This window comes from Scyliorhinus torazame, chromosome 2 (genome assembly GCF_047496885.1).
Source record: "Scyliorhinus torazame isolate Kashiwa2021f chromosome 2, sScyTor2.1, whole genome shotgun sequence".
NCBI lineage: Eukaryota > Metazoa > Chordata > Chondrichthyes > Carcharhiniformes > Scyliorhinidae > Scyliorhinus > Scyliorhinus torazame.
Genome location: NC_092708.1, coordinates 96,594,458 through 96,619,001, shown reverse-complemented (window position 1 = coordinate 96,619,001; position 24,544 = coordinate 96,594,458). Strand labels below are relative to the sequence as shown.

The window sequence follows — 24,544 nt, the reverse complement described above, 5'->3', positions numbered from 1 at the left end:
GTCTGCTTCATTGCTAAACAGCCCCTGCTCGAGAATCTCAAGACAATTCAGTATTTTCAAAAGTGTATAATTCGCTCATTTTTCCACTGTAGGTATTTTCAGCTATCCCCTTTCTTTCCTTGTACCGTACACCATTCTCATCCTTGAGACCTTTGTCTTCAGTCTATATTTCTCTTTCTCTGTGACGAGGCCTCTAGCAGCTAATTCGGAACTCCTTATGGGAAAGGATAGAGATCAGATACTTAAACCAAGATTTTCCAATCACTGTTATTTTAATACAAATGGGTGAACCACTCATTATAAAATAATAACAATAATCATTATTGTCACAAGTAGGCTTACATAAACACTGCAATGAAGTTACTGTGAAAACCCCTCGTCGCCACATTCCGGCGCCTGTTTGGGTACACAGAGGGAGAATTCAGAATGTCCAAATTAACAAACAGCATGTCTTTTGGGACTTGTGGGAGGAAACCGGAGCACCCAGAGGAAACCCACGCAGACACAGGGAGAATGTGCAGACTCCACACAGACAGTGACCCAAGCCGGGAATCGAACCTGGTACCCTGCCACTGTGCTGCTCCGCCGCCCTATGTGACAATGATTGAAAAACTAGGGCTTTCAGAATTTCATGCATGGAGCTATATCCTAAGAAATCCATTCTGCTATGCTGGTCTTGCAGAAGAACAGTCAGTCATCAGCTGCAAAACTAACATGTAGACTGCAGCCGTTCTAGCCAAAGATGCTGGTGTTTGAACTCCAGAACAATTTAGAAATCATTGTATTGGCCGGAATTTAAATGGCCTCACAGGTATTGATGAAAATTAACATTTATTCTCACAGGTTAAAAAAGGTTAGGGCGGGATTTACTGACCACTCCGCCACGTGTTTTTCAACAGTGGAGGCGACCCGTCAGCGGGATCTTCCGACCCTGCCATTGTCAACGGGATTTCCCCATGGCAGCACCACTCATTGCCGGGAGCCCCGTGCGCTGGCATGGGACCGGAATTTCCCGGTGGCGTGAACAGCCGGTAAATCCCACCCCTAGCATTATTTTGGAACAAACTGTGTGATACATTAAATACATTTATTCCCCTTCCTCCACTCTGTGTAATATGCTTTACCTAGGATCTAGCTTATTAGTGATGGACTTGGTAGAACCAAGTAAATTCCCTATTTTTATTGATCATGCCTAAATGCTCTTGAACCAAGTGGTGGCAAGCTGCTTTCTTGAGCCACTGCATGTCCATGTGATGTAGGTACATCCAAAGTACTGTTAAGGATGGAGTTCCAGGATTTTGACCCAGCGACAGTGAAGGAACGGTAACATAGTTCCGAGTCAGGATGGTGTGTGACTTGGAGGGAAACGTACAGGTGTTGATGTTCTTGTGAATCCGCTGCCCTTGTCCTTCGAAAGAAGCCATTGACTTGGAAGGTGCTATAGAAAATGTCATGGGTGAGATTCTCCGACCCCCTGCCGAGTCGGAGAATCGCAGGGGGCTGGCGTGAATCCCGCCGGTTGCCGAATTCTCAGGCACCGGATAGTCGGCGGGGGCGGGAATCGCGCCGGTTGGCGGCCCCCCCCCCAGCGATTCTCCGGCCCGGATGGGCCGAAGTCCCGCTGCCAAAATGCCTGTCCCGCCGGCGTAGATTAAACCACCTACCTTACCGGCGGGACAAGGCGGCGCGGGCGGGCCCCGGGGTCCTGGGGGGGGCGCAGGGCGATCTGGCCGCGGGGTGTGCCCCCACGGTGGCCTGGCCCGTGATCGGGGCCCACCGATCCGCGGGCGGGCCTGTGCCATGGGGGAACTCTTTTCCTTCCGCCTTCGCCACGGTCTCCACCATGGCGGAGGCGGAAGAGACTCCCTCCACTGCGCATGCACGGGAATGCCGTCAGCGGCCGCTAACGCTCCCGCGCATGCGCCGCCCGGAGATGCCATTTCCGCGCCAGCTGGCCGGGCACCAAAGGCCTTTTCTGCCAGCTGGCGGGGCGGAAATTCGCCCGGGCCGGGCCTAGCCCCTTAAGGTTGGGGCTCAGCCCCCCAAGATGCGGAGCATTCCGCACCATTGGGACGGCGCGATGCCCGACTGATTTGCGCCGTTTTGGGCGCCAGCCGCGGACATCGCGCCGATACCGGAGAATTTCACCCCATATGTCTGGTAATGTGCTAAAGTGGAGAAGCCTTTATGACATAAATAGCTTGAACATTGCCCTACAGGTTGATATCAAAATTCTAGGACTGTTCTTCTTTCATTATCTTTTGATTTTTCCACAGAGTTTGTGATCTAATTATTGATAATTTTTTTTTAAATTATTCTAGATATGTCTTTCTCAATGCCTATACAGTGTACAGAGGAAGGAGGACAAGTAGAAGAACATTTTGTTGGGAAGAAGGACAAAACAATGTCCAAGAGCTCAACTGGAACACGAGGGTACAGAATGCCACAGGAAAAACTTCCAGTTGTTGAGTCTCTGTCTGATCTAGATGTCAAATTCCCACCTTCAGACAACTATGATTTCCTAAACAGCACACCAGAAAAACTAAGACCAAAAGGTCACTTTGAAGATCCTACATGTAAAGTTGAAGAGGTGTTGTTGAAAGATGATACCCAAGACTTGGAACATAAAAACAAGGAAGAATGCACTTTATTTGAAACATTTACTGTGGGACCAACTCATAAAGCAACACATAATCCTTTCTATGATGAGCAAGGAAAACCTACAAACATTAATACTTCCGTTGGTACCACAGTTGATAAGACCACATTTAGAATTCCTTCAAGCCCTTCCGCTCTTCAACCTTCAAATCCTTTTCTAAATGTTGAATCTCATCAGATGGTTCCATCAGCACCAACAGAGATAAGAGGACCGCAACAGGTAAGTCAAAACATCCCAAAGCCAGCACTTTAAATAATGCATTTTCATTGCATTCTTAGTTACTTGTGACACAAGTCTAAATTTCCAATTATTGTTCATCTTGTTTTGTTGTCAAAGCAGCACTGAGGCTCACATGTTTAGAATTATCTATGCATGAACAGAATAACTTCAGGTGAGGAGGGCATATGTGGTCAAATACCAGTATCCAAAAGTCTTTTTCTGAGTTGTCATCATTCTGTATCAGCTTCACGAAAATGGCATTTTGCAAACTGCCTCACCACCATACAAAAGCTTGTCACAGAAAATTACTTTTTGTCATTCCTTTTAATCGCAAATGCTCTTAACAATGTGATCATTACTGCCAATCAATCTCCCTGACTCTTGAAAATTAAGAGTTACAAATGTGTAGTTTCATTCCTTCAGGAATTAATTGCTGGAGATTTTAAAAATGCTAAATTTAAAAGTTTTTTTTCTTTTCTGTCTCTCATAATCCAGTCATTCTTTTACTCTTTCTGAATCTGATTTCATATTGAAGGCACTCACTTTAAATTTGCTTCACTGTTTATTCTTCATCCTTCAATCTGATTTGTTAAGGGGGGACACTGTTGCTTTCCCTGTCCATTCAGGTCCCAATAAGAAGTTGTACGACACCAGTTTAAAGTTCAACAGGTTTGTTTGGAATCACTAGCTTTTGGAGCACAGTTCCTTCATGATGAAGGAGCTGCGCTCCGAAAGCTAGTGATTCCAAACAAACCTGTTGGACTTTAACCTCGTATTCTGATCCAGACACCCTGGGCTGGATTCTCCATGCCATAATCGTGTTTGGCGCGGGGGCGGAAAATCGAAGTTCCCGACAGAATCGGGCCCAGCGCCGCTCCAGCGATTCTCCAGGCCCCAAAGAATCGCGGGTCTGCGATTTACGCTGCGCAGCAGGGGGGAGGGGGGGGGGTGCATTGACAGAGGCCCGCTCCCGACCAACCGAATTCCCGGCGGCGTGGAACTAATGTGGTATGGCTGGTCGGGACTCTCGCATGGCGGAGGGCGGGGGGCCCGAGCACTGGGGGAGGGGGGTGTGCCTTTTGGGCAGCCGGGGCGCCTTATGGGCAGCCGGGGCAGTGATCAGGCCGGAAGGATCCTCAGGCGTGCCGCCGATCAGGGGAGCCCAGATTGCTGGTGTTGGTCCGATTCCGCCATGGCGTTCGGCGCGGCCGCTGTAGGCCGCCGCTGTGCGCATGCGCGGACTTGGAACCAGAAGTGCAAGGGCCTGTATCCACAGCCAAAGCTGCGTGAAGCTCCCCAGGTCCCTGCTAGCCCCCAGACGGTAAGTGAATCGCCTTTTATTTTATGGAGAAACCGGGGAGTGCAACGCCAGCGTTTTTAAGCCAGCGTGGGGACATAGCCCTATTTTGGGAGAATCCAGCCCACTGTTTCTGTAGCTGCAACATTATCAGTTTGCATTTCAGCACCTTAGTGGGCAAACATGTTTTGAGCTCAAGGGTGCAGAAATACGTACAGGTATAACTAATAACAGGTGCCATTAGATGCCCTGCTACCCCATTATGTTTCGTTAGGTGTCATTATTTTTGACCAGTCACTGAACAAAGGGTTTTCATTCTAATACACGATCTAATCACATGATCCTCATGATTAAACATAATACAATGTTAATCAACATCTAACACTATATGTAGCTTAAACCCTCCAGCTTCTGAAGGACAATAACACTGTCATTCAATAAAACTACTTTGTGTAAAATTTATTATTGCACATAAGCTATCCATGACTGGTTCAGATTGACATTGTCCCAAAGTATTATACCCTTTCATGGTTGGGAGAGTATGGCAAAGATTGGTTGATCACATTTTTTTGCTGCAGTGGGAGATTAGCAGATCATTATCCAAGGTTCAGTAAATGCTTTATTCACCAGGACACACGTTATATTTTGGAAAGATGCAAACTTTACTTTTTGGTATGATAACGTGGCAACAGCATAGCTGAGTGATACAACCTTATTATGTGGCTGGATTTATCAACTTGAGGAAGCTCTAGGTGGGATTCACATTGCCTTATGAAGCCCTTGTAATAACCCATTGAATTTCTTAAATAGAAAGGGATCCCACTTCCTCAATGTCCAATTGGTATCTAACCAAGCACTAAACCTTGTATGCCAGTACCTGCTTTCCTGGAAGCTGTCACATTACATTTTAGTTTGCTGGTTTTGAGGACGACTTGGGTAGTTATGTGTAGATGGTTTCTCAGTGACAGAAGCTAACCTTTGTTACCTGGCTTTTGGATTCACTGAATGTCTATCTTTGCAGCTGAACATTGGTACAGTGAGGCAAATGCAGGAACTCTTCTTGTCAATAAGAGGAAAATTTGAATACTAAAGGTTTTATAATAATAATCTTTATTGTCACAAGTAGGCTTACATTAACACTGCAATGAAGTTGCTGTGAAAAGCCCCTAGTCGCCATATTCTGACGCCTGTTCGGATACACGAGGGAAAATTCAGAATGTCCAAAATACCTAACAGCACGTCTTTCAGGACTTGTGGGAGGAAACCGAAGCATCCGGAGGAAACCCACAGTCACGGGGAGAACGTGCAGACTTTGCACAGACAGTGACCCAAGCCGGGAATCGAACCTGGGACCCTGGAGCTGTGAAGCAACAGTGCTAACCACTGTACTAACATGCTTTGATCTTACTGAATGGGCTTCCAAATGGGAATCTTAAACTCTGGTTATTGCTTTGGCCTCATCATTGGAGGTCTCATTTGAGGATGATTGGCAGCTCTGGAAGAATGACTTGGAGGCCAACGTCAAGGAAGATCTGGAATCTACAAAATCATCAGTCCTGGCTACTTAGAGATGTATTGCCAGATCATCAAGGAAACATTGTCCAGCGAGTGATGCCACCCTCTTGACTCAAATTTCCTCGCTAAATCTTCCCACCATTCTAGACAAGCATACCAGATCTCAAAGAAAGATAGACTTGGACATAATATATTGTTTTTCATATTCTCAGGTTTTCCAATGTGCTTCAAAGCCAATTAATTATTTTTGTTTTGCGGACAACAATTTTATGTCAAAGATTCTCAATTAAGGCCTCAGAGCACCTAAACCGCATTAACTGGTCAATGCCACACAAATCCAAGAAGGAACACCAAAGTGACATCTGCAAACAATACAGCTTCACCACTCAAAGCCTAATTCTAATTAAGGCTATTCAGTGTGCTGGCCCTGAATGCTTTGATGTCTGCCCTTGCCATTTAATCTGTCCCAAATGTTACATCTAAAATCTCAAACCTTCATGTTTATTGCACCCTATTAAAATGGGGTGATTGCTGGGATAGTGATTTCTTCTCGAGTCAAAGACTGCAGACAATTCCTTGGGACTTAGCTAGAAACGTTTGACAGAAATATCCGAGTCTAATTTTAGCTAACCACAGAACTCACCCATCAATTGCTCACCCTGACACTGCCCACCCCGACAAAGCTCCCGAAGCATCCTGACCACCCCTCCTAATCCCTGACCAGACATGCTAGCCCCCGACCTGACCCAACTAGCCCCCAATCTACATAGCCAGCTCACCCACCTACCCACTCTACCACTCTATCCATTCAGTCATTCACTCACCATTCACTAACATTCACATTGGACATTTAAACTTACCTTACGGTGCTACAGTGGAGTTCTCCGTGGGACTGTACACTGCGCATTTTTGAAGAAGCCGGGCTTGGAAGACCCAGCCAGAAATGTGGAGTATTTCCAGGGTGTTGAAAAGTTTGAGTGGAGCAACAATCTGGCAATGATTGCCGCTTCACAGAAGATCTGGGCCCTCATATTTCAAATGAAGATTGCTCAGCCACCAAACAGATTTGACCGAATGAATTTGCCAATGCGATCATGTATGTGTGTGTGATTTCACTTTAGTTCTACTGATATTCATTATAAGGACATAGAACATAAGAACTAGGAGCAGGGGTAGGCCATCTGATCCCTCGAGCCTGCTCCGCCATTCAATGAGATCATGGCTGATGTTTTGTGGACTCAGCTCCACTTTCCGGCCCGAACACCATAACCCTTAATCCCTTTATTCTTCAAAAAACTATCTATCTTTATCTTAAAAACATTTAATGAAGGAGCCTCAACTGCTTCACTGGGCAAGGAATTCCATAGATTCACAACCCTTTGCGTGAAGAAGTTCCTCCTAAGCTCAGACCTAAATCTACTTCCCCTTATTTTGAGGCTATGCCCCCTAGTTCTGCTTTCACCCACCAGTGGAAACAACCTGCCCGCATCTATCCTATCTATTCCCTTCATAGTTTTATATGTTTCTATAAGATCCCCCTGCATCCTTCTAAATTCCAACGAGTACAGTCCCAGTCTACTCAACCTCTCCTCGTAATCCAATCCCTTCAGCTCTGGGATTAGCCTAGTGAATCTCCTCTGCACACCTTCCAGCGCCAGTACGCCCTTTCTCAAAACTGAACACAATACTCCAGGTGTGGCCTCACTAACACCTTATACAATTGCAGCATAACCTCCCTTTGTCTTAAACTCCATCCCTCTAGTAATGAAGGACAAAACTCCATTTGACTTTTTAATCATCTGTTGCACCTGTAAACCAAGTTTTTGCGACTCATGCACTAGCACACCCAGGTCTCTCTGCACAGCAGCATGTTTTAATATTTTATCGTTTAAATAATAATCCATTTTGCTGTTATTCCTGCCAAAATTGATAACCTCACATTTGTCAACATTGTATTCCATCTGCCAGACCCTAGCCCATTCACTTAACCTATCCAAATCCCTCTGCAGACTTCCGGTATCCTCTGCACTTTTTGCTTTACCACTCATCTTAGTGTCGTCTGCAAACTTGGACACATTGCACTTGGTCCCCAACTCCAAATCATCTATGTAAATTGTGAACAATTGTGGGCCCAACACTGATCCCTGAGGGACCCACCACTAGCTACTGATTGCCAACCAGAGAAACATCCATTAATCCCCACACTTTGCTTTCTATTAATTAACCAATCCTCTATCCATGCTACTACTTTACCCTTAATGCCATGCATCTTTATCTTATGCAGCAACCTTTTGTGTGGCACCTTGTCAAAAGCTTTCTGGAAATCCAGATATACCACATCCATTGGCTCCCCGTTATCTACCGCACTGGTAATGTCCTCAAAAAATTCCACTAAATTAGTTAGGCATGACCTGCCGTTCAGGAACCCATGCTGCGTCTGCCCAATGGGGACATATTCCATCCAGGTGCCTCGCTATTTCTTCCTTGATGATTGATTCCAGCATCTTCCCTACTACCGAAGTTAAGCTAACTGGCCTATAATTACCCGCTTCCTACCTACCTCCTTTTTTAAACAGTGGTGTCACGTTTGCTAACTTCCAATCCGCCGGGACCACCCCAGAGTCAAGTGAATTTTGGTAAATTATCACTAGTGCATTTGCAATTTCCCTAGCCATCTCTTTTAGCACTCTGGGATGCATTCCATCGGGGCCAGGAAAGTTGTCTACCTTTAGCCCCATTAGCTTGCCCATCACTACCTCCTTAGTGATAACAATCATCTCTCAAGGTCCTCACCTGCCATAGCCTCATTTCCATCAGTCACTGGCATGTTATTTGTGTCTTCCACTGTGAAGACCGACCCCCAAAACCTGTTCAGTTCCTCAGCCATTTCCTCATTATAGAATTTCATCGAATTTACAGTGCAGAAGGAGGCCATTCGGCCCATCGAGTCTGCACCGGCTCTTGGAAAGAGCACACTACCCAAGGTCAACACCTCCACCCTATCCCCATAACCCAGTAACCCCACCCAACATTAAGGGCAATTTTGGAACTAAGGGCAATTTATCATGGCCAATCCACCTAACCCTCATCTCCCATTATTACATCTCCCTTCTCATCCTTTAAAGGACCAATATTTACCTCAGCCACTCTTTTTTGTTTTATATATTTGTAGAAACTTTTACTATCTGTTTTTATATTCTGAGCACGTTTACTCTTATAATCTATCTTACTCTTTATAGCTTTTTTAGCAGCTTTCTGTTGCCCCCTAAAGATTTCCCAGTCCTCTAGTCTCCCACTAATCTTTGCCACTTTGTATGCTTTTTCCTTCAATTTGATACTCTCCCTTATTTCCTTAGATATCCACGGTCGATTTCCCCTCTTTCTCCCGTCCTTTTTGTTGGTTTAAACCTTTGCTGAGCATTGTGAAAAATCGCTTGGAAGGTTCTCCACTGTTCCTCAACTATTTCACCATAAAGTCTTTGCTCCCAGTCTACCTTAGTTAGCTCGTGTCTCATCCCATTGTAATCTCCTTTGTTTAAGCACAAAACACTAGTGTTTGATTTTACCTTCTCACCCTCCATCCGTATTTTAAATTCCACCATATTGTGATCGCTCCTTCCGAGAGGATCCCTCACTAAAATCATGAATCAATCCTGTCTCATTGCACAGGACCAGATCTAGGACCGCTTGTTCCCTCGTAGGTTCCATTCCATACTCTTATTCTAGGAAACTATCGCGGATACATTCTATAAACTCCTCCTCAAGGCTGCCTTGACTGACCTGGTTAAACCAATCGACATGTAGATTAAAATCCCCCATGATAACTGCTGTACCATTTCTACATGCGTCCGTTATTTCTTTGTTTATTGCCTGCCCCACCATAATGTTACTGTTTGGTGGCCTATAGACTACTCCTATCAGTGACTTTTTCGCCTTACTATTCCTGATTTCCACCCAAATGGATTCAACCTTATCTTCCATAGCACCGATGTCATCCCTTACTATTGCCCGGATGTCATCCTTAAATAACAGAGCTACACCACCTCCCTTACCATCCATTCTGTCCTTCCGTATAGTTTGATACCCTTGGATATTTAACTCCCAGTCGTTACCATCCTGTAACCATGTTTCAGTAATGGCCACTAAATCATGCTCATTCACGATGATTTGCGCCATCAACTCATTTACCTTATTCCGAATACTATGAGCATCCAGCATACACTTATGTTGGCTTTTATATCTCTGTTTTGAATCTTAACACCTTGATCAGTAACCTCTCCCAAGTTATTTTTCCTCTTAACGTTTCTCCTAATTTTCCTTGTTGTTGAACCCATATCTTCATGTAACAACCTGCCGCGTCGCTTTATTCCTTTTAGTATTACTGGGCCTATTCACTGAGCTCCCCTCAGTCACTGTACCTTGTACTGTCGCCCTTTTTGATTTTTGACTGTGGCTTCTCTGCCTTACACTTTCCCCCTTACTGCCTTTTGTTTCTGACCCTGTTTAACTACCTTCCGACTTTCTGCATCGGTTCCCATCCCCCTGCCACATTAGTTTAAACACTCCCCAACCGCTCTAGCAAATCGCCCCTCTCGGACATCAGTTCCAGTCCTGTCCAGGTGTAACCCGTCAAGTTTGTACAGTTCCCACCTCCCCCAGAACAAGTCCCAATGCCCCAGGAATCTGAAACCCTCCCCCTGACACCATCCCTTCAGCCATATATTCATCCTATATACCCTGTCATTTCTACTTTGACTAGCACGTGGCACCGGTAGTAAGCCTGAGATCACTACCTTCGAGGTCCGATTTCTTAACTTCCTTCCTAGCTCCCTGTATTCTGCTTTTAGAACCTCATCCCTTTTTTTACCTATGTCGTTTGTACCGATGTGCACCACGACCACTGGCTGTTCACCCTCCCCCTCAAGAATGTCCTGTACCCGCTCCGAGACATCCTTGACTCTGGCACCAGGGAGGCAACATACCATCCTGGAGTCTCGTTTGCGGCCACAGAAACTCCTGTCTATTCCCCTTACAATTGAATCCCCGATAACTATTGCACTGTCACACTTATCTCCCCTCCCCTCTGCAGCAGAACCAACCGTGGTGCCACGAGTTTGGCTGTTGCTGTTTTCCCCTGAGAGGCCATTCCCCTCAACAGTATCCAAAGCGGTACATCTGTTCTGCAGGGGAATGGCCATAGGAGATTCTTGCACTACCTACCTCGCTCTCTTGGAGCTGTCCTGCCATGATTTATTCCTTTAAATTAAACTTTTGAAATTAAACTTTAGAAAGATGTTTTTGTGTCGGATTATATCAAATCTCCTGTATGCTATTTAATTAGCTTTATCCCTGAGTATTTATATTGTTTGATCTGACACCAAATTTAATAGTTATTTAATTGAAATTAAAAAGTTATTGAATTAAAATTTTAAAAGTTATTTAAATCAACTCAAAATTTTAATTTAAATCAACCTAAAATAGTTATTTAAGTGATATTGAAAAATTTTAAAATAGTAATTCAAATCAACTTTGAAATAGTAATTTAAGTCAAATTAAAAAATAGTAATTCAAATCAACTTAAAAATAGTAATTTAAATCAAATTAAAACTAGTAACTCCACAAATATTCAAATTCAGCCCAGTCTGCCTTTCAGCCAATCAGGCCACAGTATCCTATGACGTCACTTTACCGGGGGTTTTTTCAATTTGAAATAAACAAACAGATAAGCAGCTGTCCTACCCGCAACAGTGTCCCGCGAAGGTCCGCTCCTCTCTGCTCCCGATACTCTTCTCGCTGTTTTAAACACTGAAACTCCCGGCTCACCTCTCACTGTTAAGCACTGAAACCCCCGGCTCTCCTCTCGCTGTTTTAAACACTGAAACTCCCGGCTCACCTCTCGCTGTTTTAAACACTGAAACTCCCGGCTCTCCTCTCGCTGTTTTAAACACTGAAACTCCCGGCTCACCTCTCGCTGTTTTAAACACTGAAACTCCCGGCTCACCTCTCGCTGTTTTAAACACTGAAACTCACAGCTCACCTCTCGCTGTTTTATACACTGAAACTCCCGGCTCCTCTCTCGCTGTTTTAAACACTGAAACCCCCGGCTCACCTCTCGCTGTTTTAAACACTGAAACTTCCGGATCACCTCTCGCTGTTTTAAACACTGAAACTCCCGGCTCACCTCTCGCTGTTTTAAACACTGAAACTCCCAGCTCACCTCTCGCTGTTTTAAACACTGAAACTCCCGGCTCCTCTCTCGCTGTTTTAAACACTGAAACCCCCGGCTCTCCACTCACTGTTTTAGACTCTGAAACTCCCGGCTCTCCTCTCGCTGTTTTAAACACTGAAACTCCCGGCTCTCCTCTTGCTGTTTTAAACACTGAAACTCCCGGCTCTCCTCTCGCTGTTTTAAACACTGAAACTCCCGGCTCTCCTCTCGCTGTTTTAAACACTGAAACTCCCAGCTCTCCCCTCGCTGTTTTAAACACTGAAACCCCCGGCTCTCCACTCACTGTTTTAAACACTGAAACTCCTGGCTCTCCTCTCGCTGTTTTAAACACTGAAACTCCTGGCTCTCCTCTCGCTGTTTTAAACACTGAAACTCCTGGCTCTCATGGAATCATAGAATCATAGAAGTTTACAGCATGGAAACAGGCCCTTCAGCCCAACCAGTCCATGCCGCCCAGTTTTTACCATTAAGCTAGTCCCAGTTGCCTGCACTTCGCCCATAACCCTCTATACCCATCTTACCCATGTGACTATCTAAATGCTTTTTAAAATACACAATTTTACCCGCCTCTACCACTACCTCTGGCAGCACATTCCAGACACTCACTACCCTCTGAGTGAAGAAATTGCCCCTCTGGGCCCTTCTGAATCTCTCCCCTCTCACCTTAAACCTATGCCCTCTAGTTTTAGACTCCCCTACCTTTGGGAAAAGATGTTGACTATCTACCTTATCTATGCCCCTTATTATTTTATAGACCTCTAGAAGATCACCCCTAAGCCTCCTACGCTCCAGGGAAAAAAGTCCCAGTCTATCCAGCCTCTCCTTATAACTCAAACCATCAAGTCCCGGTAACATCCTAGTAAATCTTTTCTGCACTCTTTCTAGTTTAATAATATCCTTTCTATAATAGGGTGACCAGAACTGCACACAGTATTCCAAGTGTGGCCGTACCAATGTCTTGTACAACTTCAACAAGACGTCCCAACTCCTGTATTCAATGTTCTGACCAATGAAACCAAGCATGCCAAATGCCTTCTTCACCACCCTGTCCACCTGCGACTCCACCTTCAAGGAGCTATGAACCTGTACTCCTAGATCTCTTTGTTCTATAACTCTCCCCAACGCCATACCATTAACTGAGTAGATCCTGGCCTGATTCGATCTGCCAAAATGCATCACCTCACATTTACCTAAATTAAACTCCATCTGCCATTCGTCGGTCCACTGGCCTAATTGATCAAGATCCCGTTGCAATCCCAGATAACCTTCTTCACTATCCACTGTGCCACCAGTCTTGGTATCATCTGCAAACTTACTAACCATGCCTCCTAAATTCTCATCCAAATCATTAATATAAATCACAAATAACAGTGGACCCAGCACCGATCCCTGAGGCACACCACTGGTCACAGGCCTCCAGTTTGAAAAACAACCCTCTACAACCACCCTCTGTCTTCTGTCGTCCAGCCAATTTTGAATCCAATTGGCAACCTCACCCTGGATCCTGTGAGCTTTAACCTTCTGCAACAACGTACCATGCGGTACCTTGTCAAAGGCTTTGCTAAAGTCCATGTAGACAACGTCTACTGCACTGCCCTCATCTACCTTCTTGGTCACCCCTTCAAAAAACTCAATCAAATTTGTGAGACATGATTTTCCACGCACAAAGCCATGCTGACTGCCCCGAATCAGTCCTTGCCTCTCTAAATGCTTGTAGATCCTGTCTCTCAGAATACCTTCTCGCAACTTACCTACTACAGACGTTAGGCTCACCGGTCTGTAGTTCCCAGGCTTTTCCCTGCTGCCCTTCTTAAACAAGGGCACAACATTAGCTACTCTCCAATCTTCAGGTACCTCACCTGTGGCTGCCGATGATTCAAATATCTCTGTTAGGGGACCCGCAATTTCCTCCCGAGCCTCCCACAACATCCCCAGCTCTCCTCTCGCTGTTTTAAACACTGAAACCGCCGGCTATCCTCTCGCTGTTTTATAACACTGAAACTCCCGGCTCTCCTCTCGCTGTTTTAAACACTGAAACCCCCGGCTCTCCTCTCGCTGTTTTAAACACTGAAACCCCCAGCTCTCCTCTCGCTGTTTTAAACATTGAAACTCCCGGCTCTCCTCTCGCTGTTTTAAACACTGAAACCCCCGGCTCTCCCCTCGCTGTTTTAAACACTGAAACTCCCGGCTCACCTCTCGCTGTTTTAAACACTGAAACTCCCGGCTCTCCCCTCGCTGTTTTAAACACTGAAACTCCCGGCTCACCTCTCGCTGTTTTAAACACTGAAACCCCCGGCTCACCTCTCGCTGTTGTAAACACTGAAACCCCCGGCAGTCCTCTCGCTGTTTTAAACATTGAAACTCCTGGCTCTCCTCTCGCTGTTTTAAACACTGAAACTCCCGGCTCTCCTCTCGCTGTTTTAAACACTGAAACTCCCGGCTCACCTCGCGCTGTTTCAAACACTGGAACTCCCGGCTCTCCTCGCGCTGTTTTAAACACTGAAACTCCCGGCTCTCCTCTCGCTGTTTTAAACACTGAAACCCCCGGCTCTCCTCTCGCTGTTTTAAACACTGAAACCCCCAGCTCTCCTCTCGCTGTTTTAAACATTGAAACTCCCGGCTCTCCTCTCGCTGTTTTAAACACTGAAACTCCCGGCTCTCCTCTCGCTGTTTTAAACACTGAAACCCCCGAGTCTCCCCTCGCTGTTTTAAACACTGAAACCCCCGGCTCGCCTCTCGCTGTTTTAAACACTGAAACCCCCGGCTCACCTCTCGCTGTTTTAAACACTGAAACCCCCGGCTCTCCTCTCGCTGTTTTAAACACTGAAACCCCCGGCTCTCCTCTCGCTGTTTTAAACACTGAAACTCCCGGCTCACCTCTCGCTGTTTTAAACACTGAAACCCCCGGCTCTCCTCTCGCTGTTTTAAACACTGAAACTCCCGGCTCTCCTCTCGCTGTTTTAAACACTGAAACTCCCGGCTCTCCTCTCGCTGTTTTAAAATTTGAAACTTCCGGCTCTCCTCTCACTGTTTTAAACACTGAAACTCCCGGCTTACCTCTCGCTGTTTTAAACACTGAAACTCCCGGCTCACCTCTCGCTGTTTTAAACACTGAAACTCCCGGCTCACCTTCGCTGTTTTAAACACTGAAACCCCCGGCCCACCTCTCACTGTTTTAAACACTGAAACCCCCGGCTCACCTCTCGCTGTTTTAAACACTGAAACTCCCGGCTCTCCTCTCGCTGTTTTAAACACTGAAACCCCCGGCTCACCTCTCGCTGTTTTAAACACTGAAACCCCCGGCACTCCTCTCACTTTTTTAAACTGTGAAACATCCGGCTCTCCTCTCGCTGTTTTAAACACTGAAACTCCCGGCTCTCCTCTCACTGTTTTAAACACTGAAACCCCCGGCACTCCTCTCGCTGTTTTAAACACTGAAACCCCCGGCTCACCTCTCGCTGTTTTAAACACTGAAACCCCCGGCACTCCTTTCGCTGTTTTAAACACTGAAACCCCCGGCTCACCTCTCGCTGTTTTAAACACTGAAACCCCCCGGCTCACCTCTTGCTGTTTTGAACACTGAAACTCCCGGCTCACCTCTCGCTGTTTTAAACACTGAAAATCCCGGCTCTCCTCTCACTGTTTTAAACACTGAAACCCCCGGCTCACCTCTCGCTGTTTTAAACACTGAAACCGCCGAGTCTCCTCTCGCTGTTTTAAACACTGAAACTCCCGGCTCACCTCTCACTGTTTTAAACACTGAAACTCCCGGCTCTCCTCTCGCTGTTTTAAACACTGAAACTCCCGGCTCTCTTCTCGCTGTTTTAAACACTGAAACCCCTTGCTCTCCTCTCGCTGTTTTAAACACTGAAACCCCCGGCTCACCTCTCGCTGTTTTAAACACTGAAACTCCCGGCTCTCCTCTCGCTGTTTTAAACACTGAAACTCCTGGGTCTCCTCTCGCTGTTTTAAACACTGAAACTCCCGGCTCTCCTCTCGCTGTTTTAAACACTGAAACCCCCGGCTCTCCTCTCGCTGTTTTAAACACTGAAACCCCCGGCTATCCTCTCGCTGTTTTAAACACAGAAACCCCAGGCTCTCCCCTCGCTGTTTTAAACACTGAAACCCCCGGCTCTCCTCTCGCTGTTTTAAACACTGAAACCCCCGGCTCTCCTCACGCTGTTTTAAACAGTGAAACCCCCGGCTCACCTCTCGCTGTTTTAAACACTGAAACCCCCAGCTCTCCTCTCACTGTTTTAAACACTGAAACTCCCGGCTCTCCTCTCGCTGTTTTAAACACTGAAACCCCCGGCTCTCCTCTCGCTGTTTTAAACACTGAAATTCCCGGCTCTCCTCTCACTGTTTTAAACACTGAAACTCCCGGCTCTCCTCTCGCTGTTTTAAACACTGAAACTCCCGGCTCTCCTCTCGCTGTTTTAAACACTGAAACTCCCGGCACTCCTCTCGCTGTTTTAAACACTGAAACCCCCGGCTCACCTCCCACTGTTTTAAACACTGAAACCCCCGGCTCTCCTCTCGCTGTTTCAAACACTGAAACCCCCGGCTCACCTCTCGCTGTTTTAAACACTGAAACTCCCGGCTCTCTTCTCGCTGTTTTAAACACTGAAACCCCTTGCTCTCCTCTCGCTGTTTTAAACACTGAAACCCCCGGCTCACCTCTCGCTGTTTTAAACACTGAAACCGCCGGGTCTCCTCTCGCTGTTTTAAACACTGAAACTCCCGGTTCACCTCTCACTGTTTTAAACACTGAAACTCCCGGCTCTCCTCTTGCTGTTTTAAACACTGAAACTCCCGGCTCTCTTCTCGCTGTTTTAAACACTGAAACCCCTTGCTCTCCTCTCGCTGTTTTAACCACTGAAACCCCCGGCTCACCTCTCGCTGTTTTAAACACTGAAACTCCCGGCTCTCCTCTCGCTGTTTTAAACACTGAAACTCCTGGGTCTCCTCTCGCTGTTTTAAACACTGAAACTCCCGGCTCTCCTCTCGCTGTTTTAAACACTGAAACCCCCGGCTCTCCCCTCGCTGTTTTAAACACTGAAACTCCCGGCTCACCTCTCGCTGTTTTAAACACTGAAACTCCCGGCTCGCCCCTCGCTGTTTTAAACACTGAAACTCCCGGCTCACCTCTCGCTGTTTTAAACACTGAAACCCCCGGCTCACCTCTCGCTGTTGTAAACACTGAAACCCCCGGCTGTCCTCTCGCTGTTTTAAACATTGAAACTCCTGGCTCTCCTCTCGCTGTTTTAAACACTGAAACTCCCGGCTCTCCTCTCGCTGTTTTAAACACTGAAACTCCCGGCTCACCTCGCGCTGTTTCAAACACTGGAACTCCCGGCTCTCCTCGCGCTGTTTTAAACACTGAAACTCCCGGCTCTCCTCTCGCTGTTTTAAACACTGAAACCCCCGGCTCTCCTCTCGCTGTTTTAAACACTGAAACCCCCAGCTCTCCTCTCGCTGTTTTAAACATTGAAACTCCCGGCTCTCCTCTCGCTGTTTTAAACACTGAAACCCCCGAGTCTCCCCTCGCTGTTTTAAACACTGAAACCCCCGGCTCGCCTCTCGCTGTTTTAAACACTGAAACCCCCGGCTCACCTCTCGCTGTTTTAAACACTGAAACCCCCGGCTCTCCTCTCGCTGTTTTAAACACTGAAACCCCCGGCTCTCCTCTCGCTGTTTTAAACACTGAAACTCCCGGCTCACCTCTCGCTGTTTTAAACACTGAAACCCCCGGCTCTCCTCTCGCTGTTTTAAACACTGAAACTCCCGGCTCTCCTCTCGCTGTTTTAAACACTGAAACTCCCGGCTCTCCTCTCGCTGTTTTAAAATTTGAAACTTCCGGCTCTCCTCTCACTGTTTTAAACACTGAAACTCCCGGCTTACCTCTCGCTGTTTTAAACACTGAAACTCCCGGCTCACCTCTCGCTGTTTTAAACACTGAAACTCCCGGCTCACCTTCGCTGTTTTAAACACTGAAACCCCCGGCCCACCTCTCACTGTTTTAAACACTGAAACCCCCGGCTCACCTCTCGCTGTTTTAAACACTGAAACTCCCGGCTCTCCTCTCGCTGTTTTAAACACTGAAACCCCCGGCTCACCTCTCGCTGTTTTAAACACTGAAACCCCCGGCACTCCTCTCACTTTTTTAAACTGTGAAACATCCGGCTCTCCTCTCGCTGTTTTAAACACTGAAACTCCCGGCTCTCCTCTCACTGTTTTAAACACTGAAACCCCCGGCACTCCTCTCGCTGTTTTAAACACTGAAACCCCCGTCTCACCTCTCGCTGTTTTAAACACTGAAACCCCCGGCACTCCTTTCGCTGTTTTAAACACTGAAACCCCCGGCTCACCTCTCGCTGTTTTAAACACTGAAACCCCCCGGCTCACCTCTTGCTGTTTTGAACACTGAAACTCCCGGCTCACCTCTCGCTGTTTTAAACACTGAAAATCCCGGCTCTCCTCTCACTGTTTTAAACACTGAAACCCCCGGCTCACCTCTCGCTGTTTTAAACACTGAAACTCCCGGCTCTCTTCTCGCTCTTTTAAACACTGAAACCCCTTGCTCTCCTCTCGCTGTTTTAAACACTGAAACCTCCGGCTCACCTCTCGCTGTTTTAAACACTGAAACCGCCGAGTGTCCTCTCGCTGTTTTAAACACTGAAACTCCCGGCTCACCTCTCACTGTTTTAAACACTGAAACTCCCGGCTCTCCTCTCGCTGTTTTAAACACTGAAACTCCCGGCTCTCTTCTCGCTGTTTTAAACACTGAAACCCCTTGCTCTCCTCTCGCTGTTTTAAACACTGAAACCCCCGGCTCACCTCTCGCTGTTTTAAACACTGAAACTCCCGGCTCTCCTCTCGCTGTTTTAAACACTGAAACTCCTGGGTCTCCTCTCGCTGTTTTAAACACTGAAACTCCCGGCTCTCCTCTCGCTGTTTTAAACACTGAAACCCCCGGCTCTCCTCTCGCTGTTTTAAACACTGAAACCCCCGGCTATCCTCTCGCTGTTTTAAACACAGAAACCCCAGGCTCTCCCCTCGCTGTTTTAAACACTGAAACCCCCGGCTCTCCTCTCGCTGTTTTAAACACTGAAACCCCCGGCTCTCCTCACGCTGTTTTAAACAGTGAAACCCCCGGCTCACCTCTCGCTGTTTTAAACACTGAAACCCCCAGCTCTCCTCTCACTGTTTTAAACACTGAAACTCCCGGCTCTCCTCTCGCTGTTTTAAACACTGAAACCCCCGGCTCTCCTCTCGCTGTTTTAAACACTGAAATTCCCGGCTCTCCTCTCACTGTTTTAAACACTGAAACTCCCGGCTCTCCTCTCGCTGTTTTAAACACTGAAACTGCCGGCTCTCCTCTCGCTGTTTTAAACACTGAAACCCCCGGCACTCCTCTCGCTGTTTTAAACACTGAAACCCCCGGCTCTCCTCTCGCTGTTTTAAACACTGAAACCCCCGGCTCTCCTCTCGCTGTTTTAAACACTGAAACCCCCGGCTCACCTCCCACTGTTTTAAACACTGAAACCCCCGGCTCTCCTCTCGCTGTTTCAAACACTGAAACCCCCGGCTCACCTCTCGCTGTTTTAAACACTGAAACTCCCGGCTCTCTTCTCGCTGTTTTAAACACTGAAACCCCTTGCTCTCCTCTCGCTGTTTTAAACACTGAAACCCCCGGCTCTCCTCTCGCTGTTTTAAACACTGAAACTCCCGGCTCACCTCTCGCTGTTTTAAACACTGAAACCCCCGGCTCTCCTCTCGCTGTTTTAAACACTGAAACTCCCGGCTCTCCTCTCGCTGTTTTAAACACTGAAACTCCCGGCTCTCCTCTCGCTGTTTTAAAATTTGAAACTTCCGGCTCTCCTCTCACTGTTTTAAACACTGAAACTCCCGGCTTACCTCTCGCTGTTTTAAACACTGAAACTCCCGGCTCACCTCTCGCTGTTTTAAACACTGAAACTCCCGGCTCACCTTCGCTGTTTTAAACACTGAAACCCCCGGCCCACCTCTCACTGTTTTAAACACTGAAACCCCCGGCTCACCTCTCGCTGTTTTAAACACTGAAACTCCCGGCTCTCCTCTCGCTGTTTTAAACACTGAAACCCCCGGCTCACCTCTCGCTGTTTTAAACACTGAAACCCCCGGCACTCCTCTCACTTTTTTAAACTGTGAAACATCCGGCTCTCCTCTCGCTGTTTTAAACACTGAAACTCCCGGCTCTCCTCTCACTGTTTTAAACACTGAAACCCCCGGCACTCCTCTCGCTGTTTTAAACACTGAAACCCCCGTCTCACCTCTCGCTGTTTTAAACACTGAAACCCCCGGCACTCCTTTCGCTGTTTTAAACACTGAAACCCCCGGCTCACCTCTCGCTGTTTTAAACACTGAAACCCCCCGGCTCACCTCTTGCTGTTTTGAACACTGAAACTCCCGGCTCACCTCTCGCTGTTTTAAACACTGAAAATCCCGGCTCTCCTCTCACTGTTTTAAACACTGAAACCCCCGGCTCACCTCTCGCTGTTTTAAACACTGAAACTCCCGGCTCTCTTCTCGCTCTTTTAAACACTGAAACCCCTTGCTCTCCTCTCGCTGTTTTAAACACTGAAACCTCCGGCTCACCTCTCGCTGTTTTAAACACTGAAACCGCCGAGTGTCCTCTCGCTGTTTTAAACACTGAAACTCCCGGCTCACCTCTCACTGTTTTAAACACTGAAACTCCCGGCTCTCCTCTCGCTGTTTTAAACACTGAAACTCCCGGCTCTCTTCTCGCTGTTTTAAACACTGAAACCCCTTGCTCTCCTCTCGCTGTTTTAAACACTGAAACCCCCGGCTCACCTCTCGCTGTTTTAAACACTGAAACTCCCGGCTCTCCTCTCGCTGTTTTAAACACTGAAACTCCTGGGTCTCCTCTCGCTGTTTTAAACACTGAAACTCCCGGCTCTCCTCTCGCTGTTTTAAACACTGAAACCCCCGGCTCTCCTCTCGCTGTTTTAAACACTGAAACCCCCGGCTATCCTCTCGCTGTTTTAAACACAGAAACCCCAGGCTCTCCCCTCGCTGTTTTAAACACTGAAACCCCCGGCTCTCCTCTCGCTGTTTTAAACACTGAAACCCCCGGCTCTCCTCACGCTGTTTTAAACAGTGAAACCCCCGGCTCACCTCTCGCTGTTTTAAACACTGAAACCCCCAGCTCTCCTCTCACTGTTTTAAACACTGAAACTCCCGGCTCTCCTCTCGCTGTTTTAAACACTGAAACCCCCGGCTCTCCTCTCGCTGTTTTAAACACTGAAATTCCCGGCTCTCCTCTCACTGTTTTAAACACTGAAACTCCCGGCTCTCCTCTCGCTGTTTTAAACACTGAAACTGCCGGCTCTCCTCTCGCTGTTTTAAACACTGAAACCCCCGGCACTCCTCTCGCTGTTTTAAACACTGAAACCCCCGGCTCTCCTCTCGCTGTTTTAAACACTGAAACCCCCGGCTCTCCTCTCGCTGTTTTAAACACTGAAACCCCCGGCTCACCTCCCACTGTTTTAAACACTGAAACCCCCGGCTCTCCTCTCGCTGTTTCAAACACTGAAACCCCCGGCTCACCTCTCGCTGTTTTAAACACTGAAACTCCCGGCTCTCTTCTCGCTGTTTTAAACACTGAAACCCCTTGCTCTCCTCTCGCTGTTTTAAACACTGAAACCCCTGGCTCACCTCTCGCTGTTTTAAACACTGAAACCGCCGGGTCTCCTCTCGCTGTTTTAAACACTGAAACTCCCGGTTCACCTCTCACTGTTTTAAACACTGAAACTCCCGGCTCTCCTCTTGCTGTTTTAAACACTGAAACTCCCGGCTCTCTTCTCGCTGTTTTAAACACTGAAACCCCTTGCTCTCCTCTCGCTGTTTTAAGCACTGAAACCCCCGGCTCACCTCTCGCTGTTTTAAACACTGAAACTCCCGGCTCTCCTCTCGCTGTTTTAAACACTGAAACTCCTGGGTCTCCTCTCGCTGTTTTAAACACTGAAACTCCCGGCTCTCCTCTCGCTGTTTTAAACACTGAAACCCCCGGCTCTCCTCTAGCTGTTTTAAACACTGAAACCCCCGGCTATCCTCTCGCTGTTTTAAACACAGAAACCGCCGGCTCTCCCCTCGCTGTTTTAAACACTGAAACCCCCGGCTCTCCTCTCGCTGTTTTAAACACTGAAACCCCCGGCTCTCCTCACGCTGTTTTAAACAGTGAAACCCCCGGCTCACCTCTCGCTGTTTTAAACACTGAAACCCCCGCCTCTCCTCACACTGTTTTGAACTGTGAAACTCCCGGCTCTCCTCTCGCTGTTTTAAACACTGAAACTCCCGGCTCACCTCTCGCTGTTTTAAACACTGAAACCCCCGGCTCACTTCTCACTGTTTTAAACAGTGAAACCCCCGGCTCACCGATCGCTGTTTTAAACACTGAAACCCCCGGCTCTCCTCTCGCTGTTTTAAACACTGAAACTCCCGGCTCTCCTCTCACTGTTTTAAACTGTGAAACTCCCGGCTCACCTCTCACTGTTTTAAACACTGAAACCCCCGGCACTCCTCTCGCTGTTTTAAACACTGAAACCCCCAGCTCTCCTCTCACTGTTTTAAACACTGAAACTCCCGGCTCTCCTCTCGCTGTTTTAAACACTGAAACCCCCGGCTCACCTCTCGCTGTTTTAAACTCTGAAACCCCCGGCACTCCTCTCGCTGTTTTAAACACTGAAACCCCCGGCTCTCCTCTCGCTGTTTTAAACACTGAAATTCCCGGCTCTCCTCTCGCTGTTTTAAACACTGAAACCCCCGGCTCTCCTCTCGCTGTTTTAAACACTGAAATTCCCGGCTCTCCTCTCGCTGTTTTAAACACTGAAACTCCCGGCTCTCCTCTCGCTGTTTTAAACACTGAAACCCCCGGCACTCCTTTCGCTGTTTTAAACACTGAAACCCCCGGCTCTCCTCTCGCTGTTTTAAACACTGAAACCCCCGGCTCACCTCTCGCTGTTTTAAACACTGAAACCCCCGGCTCTCCTCTCACTGTTTTAAACACTGAAACTCCCGGCTCGCCTCTCACTTTTTTAAACTGTGAAACATCCGGCTCTCCTTTCGCTGTTTTAAACACTGAAACCCCCGGCTCTCCTCTCGCTGTTTTAAACACTGAAACCCCCGGCTCTCCTCTCGCTGTTTTAAACACTGAAACTCCCGGCTCTCCTCTCGCTGTTTTAAACACTGAAACCCCCGGCTCTCCTCTCGCTGTTTTAAACACTGAAACCCCCGGCTCACCTCTCGCTGTTTCAAACACTGAAACCCCCGGCTCTCCTCTCACTGTTTTAAACACTGAAACTCCCGGCTCTCCTCTCACTGTTTTAAACACTGAAACTCCCGGCTCTCCTCTCACTTTTTTAAACACTGAAACTCCCGGCTCTCCTCTCGATGTTTTAAACACTGAAACCCCCGGCTCTCCTCTCACTGTTTTAAACACTGAATCTCCTGGCTCTCCTCTCGCTGTTTTAAACACTGAAACTCCCGGCTCTCCTCTCACTTTTTTAAACTGTGAAACATCCGGCTCTCCTTTCGCTGTTTTAAACACTGAAACTCCCGGCTCTCCTCTCACTGTTTTAAACACTGAAACCCCCGGCTCTCCTCTCACTGTTTTAAACACTGAAACACCCGGCTCTCCTTTCGCTGTTTTAAACACTGAAACACCCGGCTCTCCTTTCGCTGTTTTAAACACTGAAACTCCCGGTTCTCCTCTCACTGTTTTAAACACTGAAACCCCCGGCTCTCCTCTCACTGTTTTAAACACTGAAACACCCGGCTCTCCTTTCGCTGTTTTAAACACTGAAACCTCCGGCTCTCCTCTCGCTGTTTTAAACACTGAAACTCACAGCTCACCTCTCGCTGTTTTAAACACTGAAACTCCCGGCTCTCCTTTCGCTGTTTTAAACACTGAAACTCCCGGCTCTCCTCTCGCTGTTTTAAACACTGAAACTCACATCTCACCTCTCGCTGTTTTAAACACTGAATCCCCCCGGCTCTCCTCTCGCTGTTTTAAACATTGAAACTCCCGGCTCTCCTCTCGCTGTTTTAAACACTGAAACTGCCGGCTCTCCTCTCGCTGTTTTAAACACTGAAACTCCCGGCTCTCCTCTCGCTGTTTTAAACACGGAAACCCCCCCGGCTCACCTCTCGCTGTTTTAAACACTGAAACTCCCGGCTCACCTCTCGCTGTTTTAAACACTGAAACCCCCGGCTCACCTCTCGCTGTTTTAAACACTGAAACCCCCGGCTCTCCTCTCGCTGTTTTAAACACTGAAACTCCCGGCTCACCTCTCGCTGTTTTAAACACTGAAACCCCCGGCTATCCTCTCGCTGTTTTAAACACAGAAACCGCCGGCTCTCCCCTCGCTGTTTTAAACACTGAAACCCCCGGCTCTCCTCTCGCTGTTTTAAACACTGAAACCCCCGGCTCTCCTCACGCTGTTTTAAACAGTGAAACCCCCGGCTCACCTCTCGCTGTTTTAAACACTGAAACCCCCGCCTCTCCTCACACTGTTTTGAACTGTGAAACTCCCGGCTCTCCTCTCGCTGTTTTAAACACTGAAAC

General features: G+C 47.4%; 1 protein-coding gene across 1 annotated transcript in view; it reads left to right on the top strand.

Annotated features, from left to right (window-relative positions):
- Nucleotides 1-24,544, top strand: part of tank (TRAF family member-associated NFKB activator) — a 165,860-nt gene that overhangs the window by 88,841 nt on the left and 52,475 nt on the right. Inside the window, exon 8 of the mRNA XM_072474416.1 lies at nucleotides 2,322-2,878. Coding sequence (XP_072330517.1) covers nucleotides 2,322-2,878 — 557 coding nt within the window. The remainder of the gene's footprint in view (nucleotides 1-2,321; nucleotides 2,879-24,544) is intronic.